Genomic DNA, 11,303 nt, shown 5'->3' on the forward strand with positions numbered 1-11,303 from the left:
GGGGGATCCTACAAGATCTTAGCAAAACTCTTGGCTTAAAGATTTTGTGTGGTGTTAGAGAATGTCATATCGGAATCCGTAGGTGTGTGTGTTTTTTTGGTGGGAAGCAAATCTCGAATAGTGCACTAATTACTCACAAATATCTCAACTCCAAAACAAGAAAAGGAAAACGGTTATCATTTGTAAGTTGGATGTTGGGAAAGCATACGATCATGTGAAATGGGACTTTCTTTATTATATGCTGGAGAGATTGGGTTGCGAGCAAAAAATGGAGTTGATCCAAGAATGTGTTTGATCGGCTAAGTTCTTAGTACCAATCGATGGGTCTCCTAAAGAGGTTTTTTTTTTTTTCCCCCCCGGCGTTTAGAGGTCTTAGTCAAGGCGTGCTTTGTCCATTCCCGTTCATGGTGGTTGTTGAAATCGTAAGATGTTGGATAGAGGTCAATCTGCTGAGTTGATCAATGGCTTTAGGGCGGAGAACACTGATTTCTAGATCTCTCATCTTTAGTTTGTCGACGACACAATTCTCGTTTGTGATGCAGACATGAAATTGTGGACGACTCGAGGAAAATATCGAAATACTTCGAAGTGTTGTTCTTGTTCGGATTAAAGGTTAATGTTCTCAAGGTTGAATTGTTGGCTATTTGCACATCCAAAGAAGAGGCAGTAAGGTTGGTGGTGGTGTTTGGGTGTTGAGCAAGATGGCTTTCATTGTCGTATCTAGGGCTCCCTCTTGTGCATCGACAAGCCCACTAAATGGGATAAGGTAATTGTAAGGTTTGAAAGGAAATTGTCTAGGTGGAAGATTTGACACCTCTTTGGATGTCAGGCTTACGTTGATTGAAGCAGCCATGTCGAACCTAACTCTCTATGTTATGTCTCTTTTCAGGTGTTCGTCGTCCATGCTAGATAGGTTGGAAAGGTTGAGATGAGATTTTCTATAGACAATGTAGTTGTTTGGTCCCCTCCTTATCAAAGGAATTTAATGGATGAGAATGTGGAGGAATTCATTTAGCTCTTAGAAAGAGGCTTTTTGGGTTGGGCAAGAGGGATTCGATGGTGCAGACTAAGGTTAAGTCGGGTTGGTTCTTTGTCCGATCCGAACCAAACCAATTTGCAACCTACCTTTGGGTGAGAGTAGTGGTCATACGTCCCATGTCTGGTTCTATGGGGCTCCTCCCAAGGTTGCGGCTTTTGCTTGGCTAGTGGGAAGGAATATGGTGCTTACAATTGACAATCTGCAAAAAAGGTCAATGACGATTCCCAGACGCGGAGTTAGTGCATTTGTACATCTATTGTGTGTTTGCTCAAGTGTCAAAGAGATTTCCTGCCTTCTTTAAAAGGTCATGGGTGATGTTGGGATCCTTTAACGGCCTCTTCCTTGCTTGGCATGGGGGAGGGGTTGGGGAAAAAAGAAAGAGTGGTGCTGACGTTAGTTTTGTTGGTTGTAATTCGGGCTCTCTTTGCAACAAGAGGAATAATTGGTGTTTCGGAAATAGAAGCAGGACGGTAGTTGATGTCCTTAAGAGGGTGAAGTTAGATGTAATAGATTGGGTTTATTGTATTAAAGCCTTCAACCATAGTGATGAGTCCTTTAGTTGTTTTATTTCACCTTCCTTTTGGCAATCTCTTTAATAAAATTTTTGTTTCCTTTCATAAAAAATAATAGTAAAAAAAGCATCCAAAGAGAAACAAAAATCTTAGTTGATGGGGATGTTTTGACTGTCCTTAAGAAGTTGGGCGCCTACTTTTTTTGTCTTCTCTTGACAATTTCCTGTTTCTTTTCTCTAAAAAAATGTCTTAAGTGTTATTGTAGTTTTGGGTTTGGTGATATTTCTATAAATTATTGGACATTTCTTTTAACTATCATCTGTTGTATTTTCCAGGGGAGGGCATAACCCATCGTATATGTATCGGCTCATTGCGGACTATTACTCTGCTGATGATCTTGTTGTGCAGCAGAGATCTTCTGAAAAATGAATTTAGTACACCCAGATCCAGTATACATTGAGTAAGTTCTGTCATGAGATACTGCCGTATGTTTCATATATGCAACTAAATAGCATTTTCGTAATGCCAGGTATATGCAGAGATGCAGTGGAGACTGATTTATGTAGTTGATAATTCTTCAAAATTTTACACTAAATATAATCTCGTCTGTCTATAATTTTCTCCAATTCTTGGAAAGGACATATTCCTATCCAAGTATACCTTTTACTCACTGTATCATTTACAATCAGAGACAACTTGGAAATTGCAATATAAAATTCTAGGTTTTTGACTTGCTTTAGCGAATGACTTGGCCTAGTCAGTGAAAACTTTGGATTAATATTAAGACCATTGCTAAATGGTGGTGACTTGAGCTCCTGAATGCTTTTGGGTACTAAATGAATTATTTCTGACGTTTGTGGGTGGTGATTATTTAGAAAATGATTACCAAAATATGAATTCTTGAAAAATGGTAAGCATCAGGAATGAAAAATTTAATAATGGTGAACTGATCCATCATGCATAATGACAAATTTGAATTTTGGTGAACTAATTCATCATGCGTAGATGACCAACTTCATAATCTGATTAGAAAAGACAGTTTGGTGCCATCTGATTAAAACATTTTTTTTTTTTTTTTTTGGGATCGACTCCAATGCTTCCTTTTCTGAATGAATAACCCACCTTTCCATTCCTAAAAGTAATGAAGTCATCCTTGGTAGGTGGGTTGTGAGTCACCAGGTAACTTCAACAGCATTTTATCTCAGTGACATTTAGCTAGTAAAAGTGATGTCAGTGCATGGGTACTGATTGCCTGCATTGCATGCAAGAGGAAATTGTGGAAGATGGACACAAAGTGTGTGTTTGTAGGTATTGGAGAGAGATGTATCCATTACCTTGATAAATTGCTTTCCTTTTTCTCCTCTTACTAAGTGATTTTACTTTTATTAATATTAATAAAATAAGTTATCCAAGGAATTCTGTCAGTTGTCCTAGTATGTGGATCATAAGGTCCTAGTGAGTGACACTGTTGAAGTGGCGAAAAGGCTTGAGATGAAATAAACTTTGGTTGCTAAAGCATGTTTTGTCCTTGGAAGCCATGAGAGGGAATGGAGGCATGCTTTGTGCCAGGGATCTCTGGTGCACTTACAAAATATACTTATAAGGACCTTGCTGAACACTAGTGTGGGATCTAGGAGCCTTCTGATCCCCCCTCATCAGTTGCACAAGTGTGGGTGGAGTATTGGCTGTCTATTTGCTTTTTGATCTCCCATCCGATGAGTTGATTGGCCTGATTTATGGGCGAGGGCATGTTCACGGTTTGATGATTAGCACAGTTCTCACACAAGTTTGCCCAGTTGGCATGTGTCCCCATGATTCACCACTTCACAGCTCTCTCCTCACGAATCAATGCTGCATTTCTCTTTTGTTCTTTACATTCTATTATTTTGTATTGGATACTCAATGGATCTGTCATCTCAGTGTTTTACTATTGATTTTCATTTGCTTTCTCCTGCAATGTATGGCATTGATCAGGTGCAGCCCGTGGCCAAATATTGTTGGAGTGGAGAGGTTTTTTTTTTTTTTGGAAGATGAGGAGAGTGTAGAGCTTAGAGGCTGAAGACGAGGCAAGACTTGTGAGCTTATGCTAAAGAAGTGAAGGGAAAAGTTGCCTTGGGCTGGAAAAGGGGGGAAAAGAGAAGCCAGTAAAAGAGAGTAATTGCACGTGGATGAAAGCACAGCGTTGCATCATTTTAGAAACTTAGTTGGTTTCTGTAGTTGAATGCCGTCACTTGGGTGAGAAAATTTGAAAACTGAATCTGCCCATGTTTACTTCTTATCTGTAACCTTCCGTTGTGAATGAAGTGATTGAATATTGAGTTTTGGGGAAAAGGAAATGGGGATTGTATATGCTAACATTATTCCATGAAGAATGCAATACTGTTTTTTTGTTCCATGGTTTACTACATAGGAGCTTAACTGTCAACATTGCTTTGTACAGCCCACAGCTCAGTTGCTCTCAATTGGTCTTGAGTGGCCCATGAATCCTGGCATTGGCTACTGTAATAGGTTATGACAGACTGCCAGGTCACGTTGTCAATGGACTGATGCTTTCTATCTGTGATAACTCACCGGGCTATCTCAATCTTGGCGATGCCTTCCATTTGTGACAACTCCTCGGGCTATCTCAATCTTGGATATGCTTCCCTCCCTATGCTTTCCATCTCAAATAACACCTGACTGTCCAATTTGTGGCCCTCTCAATAGATGGTGCAATAGGGAAGTTATAATGGTCAAAAGGAAAAAGGTCCATTTAAGTTGGTTTTTATGTTGTGAGCCATTCATTGCAGGACCATGGGTGGATGGTTTGTCTGAATTCATTGATAGTCTCATTGCAGTTGTGACAATGGTTGGCTGTCTCATCCTCTACTCCTCACATTTGGCCAATTTTAAAACAAACACATATAGTTATTTTATTTTTAATTCCTTGTTAATCCAAGTGGCATGGGAATATTATAATGAGAGTGCATTGTGGAATCAATCGGTTGTGTATCTTCATTATGAAAACTGGAATTAATGAATTAAATAATTATCGTCGCCATTATCTTAAGCACTATCACAACTAACTGGGGAGAGAGAAATAGGCGTTGCTTTGAAAATGAATCAGAATTGGAAGGCTGGGTCCATGGCAAGGCAGTGTTTTGGGTGATTGAAAGGGCTTTTGGCTCGTGTCTTGATGGCCCGCTTGGACTTGTAATTTTATTTTTCTTTTGTATTTTTTGTTGTTCTTTTGGCACGGTTTTTCAATAAAATCTTTACCCATTAAAAAGAAAAAAGAAAAAAAAAACAAGAAAAAAAATGGGGTTAGCTACACCAATTCTCTTTTGCCATTTTCATCTCATTATGGATCCCCGTCTTTAGATAAACTACCAGTCCTCAGTCTTTTTTATTAACTCCACCGACTATACTTCCTCCCCCTCGCACCCAAGTTATTATATTAAATCACTTCCATTTCTTGGCATGGAATTTCTGAGTATCTTTTAAAATTGTGGGTTTTTTTTTTTTTTTTTATAAAAAATTTAAGGTCTATTCGTCCACAAGTGCTTGTAGAACAAACTCAGTCTACAAGGGTTGCATATGGGCCTACTTTGTGTATGCTATCAACCTATGTAGAAGGGTAGCCCACCATGAAAAATTCAGTTTGATCGAAGTTGGAGGCATTTGGATGGTTGCCAATTGCTTTCTATTATGGCTAACCTAACAATTAGATAGGCATGAGCATCCCATCATTATGGTGGGATCTATTTAATGTGCGGGTTTGATGGGCTCCACACAGTTATAAGCAGGTGGGCTCAGATTCAGCAGTGACCCTTTCAGAATAGAGGTCGGTACTGGTTGGTGCTCTGCGGGCCCCACCATGATGTATCTTATTTATGTTGTTCATCTATTTTGCTAGCTCATTTTAGGTATGAGCACGACAACTCATTATAAGGTATGTGCGAAAAAATAAGGCAGATGGAAATCTCAGGTGGACCACAGCATAGGACTGTGAATGCCTAAGGAAAGGCCAATTTGTAGTTACGGTCTAGGCTCAATCACGAAATTCAGGCCTGATTATCAAATGGGCCAGGAGACCACACGTTGTGGAGAATATGTCACACTTGTAATATATTTAGGGCCCGTTTGGGAGCGTGGATTCAGAATCCCTGTATTTGAAATCCCCTTGGTTTGAAATCCTCTTGTTGTGTTTGGCACCTGGATTCAAAATCTAACTTCAATCCAAAAGTAGCTATTCATGGTGTATTTACATAGGTTTGAATTTAATTACTAAATCAACTTTAATATGTCTAATTAATGAACATATGTAATGTTTGACACAATGGTTGCAATAAGCCCACTGAAATATATACTTTGCTTAAAAATGATGAAATTCCAAGTGTCTCGGACGGGTCACAAGCACAAGATCACATCTGAGTGACTAACCAATGATTTTTAACTGTTGATTTACATGGACAATATTGGCCGGATCATATTAAATTAATTATAGTGATGCAATTGCTAATCTAATTATTTTGGGACATCATTAGTGGGCTATGTATCCAATAGAGTAATAGTACACACATGTTACGTATGCAACTATAGGAAGGATTTTGATGTAATCCAAGCTTTCAATGACCCCTGCATCTGTATATGACCCCTTGAACCAAGCTGTAAGCTGTTGTATGTGTACAAAATAAATGGATGTATTTGTATACGTTGTGTATCTATTCCGTCCATCCGTTTTGCCAGATCAATTTATGGCATGGACTCAAAAATGAAGTAGATACAAGTCTCAAATGGACTACACCATAAGAAGCAGTGGTCATTGAACTCCCACCGTTAAAAACTTCTTAAAGTCTAGTTGCCTGTTCCGAAACTTTTGTGGCCCATAAAAAAATATTTATAATGATCTTCCACCACTGTTTATTGTGGTGTGATCTAACTGAAATTTGTATATGGTTCATCTTTGGCCCATGCTATAAAATGATTTGGCGTAACAGATGGCACAATATATAAAGGTGGGCCCCAAGGTCAGGGTCTCACCCACAACGTACGCTGGATCAGTTGCATCTACGTGGAAGAAATAAGAAGGCAATCAACATCTGATAAACATCTTTTGATTTACATATTATTACAACTAAATCCATTTAACCAAAAAAAAAAAAAAGAAGAAGAAGAAAAGAAACAGAAAAAAGAAAAAAAAAAAAAAAAAAGTAAAAGAAAGAAAACATAAAAGAAAAAGAATAAAAAAAAAAAGTAGAGTAGTTACACAGAACATCAACAAAATTCCTTGAAACAAGCAAGTGAAAAGCTGTTCGTCGATTTCATCTTCTTGGACCCAGATCACCGTAATGCCTTTCATTCAATGCTGATATTGGGGATGTGGGCAATCTTGTCCCGATCTTCTCCTCCTACTCTGTAGCGCGCTTTTAAGAGTGGACACCACCATATCGTTAATTGTTGAAGCATGGTGAGGTGTTTCAACTCCTCTGCAGGAAGAGACCTCAAATTGGAACAATTATTGATCTTCAGAGTTTGGAGGGCTTTGAGTTGCCCCAACCAACCACAAGGGAACGATGTCAGCTCATCACTTCCAACAACCTCCAAATGGTGAAGGTTGGGGAGGATGGGTAAGGGCCCACCCGATGGCAACCCATCATTACCTATTCTTAAACTCAGTTTCTGTAGGCGCGGTGGAAGATTACTGGGCAACTCCTTCAGCTTTGGACAGTTTCTTATTTCTAATTCGAGGAGAGATAGCATAACCTCTCCATCTCCAATCAATTCCCACTCCTCCCAATTTAGCATGTCTTCGAAGAAGAGGGTCTCGAGCTTTGGGAATGACACGACACCACCACTTCCATCATTATTATCATCCCCACTAAACTCACCACCCACCTTTCTCATCTCTTCCATTCCCACAATTTCAAGGCATTTAAGGGAAGGTAGTTTACCAAGACCCGGCAATTGTTTACACTTGCTACAAGACGAGAGGATCACCTCCACTAGATTGAAGAACACTGGATCCTCTATCCACTTGGGAAGCTTCCAACCTTCGTAACCCCTTATTTCCAGCTCTTTCAAGTTTGTATGGGGCTTCAGGATTTCAAGCACCTCCTCCATTCTCTTCACCTCATCATCATCCAACGCTTCATCACCTCTGTATTCATAGGATATATCATAAATATCCTGCAGCTTATACAGTTCTGCCTCCCTAGCTTCGTCCCTGCTCTTGACTTTTTCCAACCCAATAATTTGGAGTCTTCCTTGAAGATGAAGATGATTGATCAGTTGTTTCACTTCTCCCCATTTACATCCTTCGATGCCACCCTCCACTATCAACTTTGTTATCGTCCGAAGGCTACTTAGCCTCCCTATGCCCTGCGGTAAGTACTTCAGCTGCCTAGTGCCTTCTAAATCTAGATGTCGCAGGTTAATCATTTTTCCCAACCCTTTCGGAAGTTTTTTAAGCTGATGACAGTATTGCAGTTTCAAGGTCTGTAAATTTACACAATTACTCACCTCCTCAGGCAATTCCTCTATCTCTGTCCAAGATAAAGCAAGATATCTCAACTGCTTCAATTTTCCCACCCCCTCCGGCAACTCCTTTATGTTTGTCAAAGATAAATCAAGATATATCAACTGCTTCAATTTTCCCACCCCCTCCGGCAACTTCTTTATGTGTGTCCGAGATAAATCAAGATATCTCAACTGCTTCAATTTCCCTACCGTTCCAGGCAATTTCTGAATGCTAGTGTCACTCAAGTCCAATGCCCTAAGGTGTCTGAAATGATTAAATAAATTGTTCGGCACCCTAGGCTTGTAGATTATTGGGTAGCATAGCAACGTCCGCAACTTGTTAGCCTTATACAAGGTGGGCCAAATGGAAGCCACTTCTTCATCACTGACATTTAAAAAAGAATGGCGGAGATTGCTTGGGTTCAGCGAGGCTTGTTCTCTGATATCCACCAGTGAACATTCACTTCCTGCAACGGATTTTGCAAGATCGTGAACTAAATCATGCATCTTGCACTCGACTATGTTCTTGTCATCGTCCAACTCTGCATCTTGAAGCAACGAGCGTCCTAGTAAATCATCAAAATACTGACTCCCAGTTTCTTCCATATCTCTACTGCCGTTGGAGGGGATGAAACCTTGTGCCACCCATAACTTCACTGTCATATCCTTCTTTATCTCCCAATCTTTCGGGAAGATGGAGAAATAAGCAAAGCATTGCTTCAAAGCAGGACGCAAGTCATGGTAGCTGAGTAACAAAGCTGGTAAAACGCCTTGTAAGACATCATCTAAATTCCATATGTCACTTTCCAAGACAAGCTCCCACTCCCTTCTCGTCCTTCTCGACCACATGGCACTCCCTATTGTCTTCGCAGCGAGAGGGAGCCCTCCACACTTCTTTACGATTTCCCTTCCAATATCTTCCAACTTTGAACGTTCTTCGGCACTCCGATGCTCAAGCGCTCTGTGCCAGAATACTAACCAGCAATCGGCATGAGATAAGACTTCCAGATTACATACGCGAGCCCTTCCCATCGCTGATGCAACCTTTTCTTTACGAGTAGTAATGAGGATTCGACTCCCTGCTGCACCAGCTTGGAAGGGAAGTTTCAGTCTGTCCCACTTGTCAGGTTCTTCACTCCAAATGTCATCAAGCACAAGCAAGAATCGCTTTGCATGCAACATTTCACGAAGGCGGCATTGCAACTGATCCAAGTCTAATGAATCGCAACCAGTCTTCGTTGCAGATTGGATAATTGATTTTGTAATTCGTTTCACATCGAAATCTTCAGAAACACATACCCACATTATCATCTGGAAATGCTCCATGACTTTCTCATCGTTGTAGGCGAGCTGAGCAAGGGTTGTCTTCCCCAACCCCCCCATTCCAACGATAGAAATGACGACGAAGGGCACCTCATTCACCTCTCCACTACTCTCCCCTAGTAACAAGTCTACGACTCTATTTTTATCATCTTCTCTGCCAAAAACTGACGGTCGGTCGAGTAGGGATGCTGTCTCTCGCTCTCTGATCTCGGCCGGCCTCACTTCACCATTCACCCTTTCCATCTTCTCACTATCTACTTTAAGACCCAATTGGTTCTTAGCTTTTTCGATAACATCTAATCTACCCTTCACCTCCTTTATCCTACTCCCAATTTTGTGGCGTAACGCGACATGATTGAAGAAAGTAACACAGGAGAGGTAGCAAGTAACAAGGAAGCTGAAACAGGAGCCATCACCTTCATCTGGAGCCTGTGGTCTGAGAGCATCTGTCGTCCACTCATCCAGTATGTCATCCACATCGTAGGCCACGTCTTTGAGATTCTCCAACCACTTCTTCACAGCTTCGTTCTTCACTCGCTGAGTTTCAGCATCTTTAAGCACAGCTTGGAGCAAGTTGAACGTAATGGAAAGGTTTTCGATTTCGTTGGTGACACCCACCAACAAAACCGCCTCATCTTCAAGAACTTTGGTCAATTTTTCTTTGGCAAGCGAGACCAGTGAATCAACCATGTTTTCTGTTTTTGGTAGTGATGGAAAGAATGGAGGAATTTGAGTTCAAAGAGGTGTAAATATAGGAAATGGGAAGGAGTTTGAAGATATGGAACAGAGAGAGAAGGGAGGAATTTGAATTCAAATTGGTTTAGAAATAAGACATGGAACAGAGAGAGAAGGGAGGAATTTGAATTCAAATTGGTTTAGAAATAGGAAATGGGAAAGAGTTTGAAGATATGGAAGAGAGAGAGAGAGAGAGAGAGAGAGAGAGAGAGGGATTTTCCGAACCTTTGGTTTTGGAAGGCAACAGATGGTAAAAGAAAAATGGAAATGGTCCTTACAAAATAAGTATAATGATTGGCTGACTCGGATCTTCAAATCTGAGTAGAAGACGGACTAGAAATCGAATTGCCTACTCAGTTACTCAGCTACGCTTTTTATTGTACTGAGTAAACGCTGTTGGCCCACCTGAATGTGTGTGTTTTATCCACACCGTCCATCCATTTCTCCACCTCATTTTAGGGGTTGAGCCCAAAATGGAATCATATCCAAAGCTAAGTATATATGCACACTACAGGAAACAGTGAGACTAATGATTTATACCGTTGAAACCTTGGTAGGGCCCACAGTGATGTTAATATGTCATCGAACCTGTTCATAAGATCACACAGACGTGGATGAAGGCAAAACACGAATATAGGATTGATCCAAAACTTCTGTATCTCCCAAGAAGTTTTCAACGGTAGACATTCAATTGAGATTGTTTCATGTAGTGTGGTCCACTTGAGTTTTGAATATGCTTCATTTTTCGGCTCAAAACTTAAAATTATATGTTAAAATGGATGTGCCGATTGGATAAAATACATAAATCACAGTGGACTCCACAGAGTTTCCTCAGTACACTAATCTTACGGAGTTACTCAGTACACAGTCAGCTTCCGTCGGACTATTGGTCTGATGGGTCCGCATAACATTGACCATGTAAAAAAAAAAAAAAAAAAAAACTCTAATTGAATATTCTCGACCTTCGATTACTAGAGCCAACGGTTCAGATGGTTAAGAAAATGTATATATGGATGGTTAAGAATGGCAGATTTTGGATCATGGTCCTATCATAACATGACTCAACAAACCAACGGTATGAAGTAGCCAACCATGAGCCTCACATGTTAGAACCATCTATTGAGCCACTTGGACGGTTCAATGGATCAGCCAGGCTTCCTGTTAGCTCCCATGCCATAGGATACCAACCAAAAATC

The 11,303-nt window shown here is 40.4% G+C and overlaps 1 protein-coding gene and 1 long non-coding RNA gene across 3 annotated transcripts; one reads left to right on the top strand and one right to left on the bottom strand.

Annotated features, from left to right (window-relative positions):
- Nucleotides 1-1,015: 1,015 nt before the first annotated feature.
- Nucleotides 1,016-3,946, top strand: LOC131250755 (uncharacterized). The gene is made up of 2 exons (XR_009173436.1): nucleotides 1,016-2,011; nucleotides 3,526-3,946. It is a non-coding gene; the product is annotated as an uncharacterized LOC131250755 (long non-coding RNA).
- Nucleotides 3,947-6,277: 2,331 nt separating this feature from the next.
- LOC131250746 (disease resistance protein RGA2-like) lies at nucleotides 6,278-10,219 on the bottom strand. Of its 2 annotated transcripts, XM_058251033.1 has the most exons (2): nucleotides 8,122-10,219; nucleotides 6,278-8,052 (listed from the first exon to the last, which is right to left on the bottom strand). In XM_058251033.1, exons 1-2 carry the CDS (start codon nucleotides 10,060-10,062, stop codon nucleotides 6,889-6,891), a joined length of 3,105 nt encoding a protein of 1,034 aa, XP_058107016.1. In that variant the 5' UTR covers nucleotides 10,063-10,219; the 3' UTR covers nucleotides 6,278-6,888. The 2 variants fall into 2 exon arrangements, with proteins under 2 accessions (XP_058107016.1, XP_058107015.1); XM_058251032.1 differs by having other exon boundaries at nucleotides 6,279-10,219.
- Nucleotides 10,220-11,303: the final 1,084 nt, after the last annotated feature.

The sequence above is a fragment of the Magnolia sinica genome, chromosome 7 (genome assembly GCF_029962835.1).
Source record: "Magnolia sinica isolate HGM2019 chromosome 7, MsV1, whole genome shotgun sequence".
Lineage (NCBI taxonomy): Eukaryota > Viridiplantae > Streptophyta > Magnoliopsida > Magnoliales > Magnoliaceae > Magnolia > Magnolia sinica.

Excerpts from the sequence above, each read along its gene's own strand:
- LOC131250746 (XM_058251032.1), bottom strand. The coding sequence starts at position 10,062 with ATGGTTGATTCACTGGTCTCGCTTGCCAAAGAAAAATTGACCAAAGTT.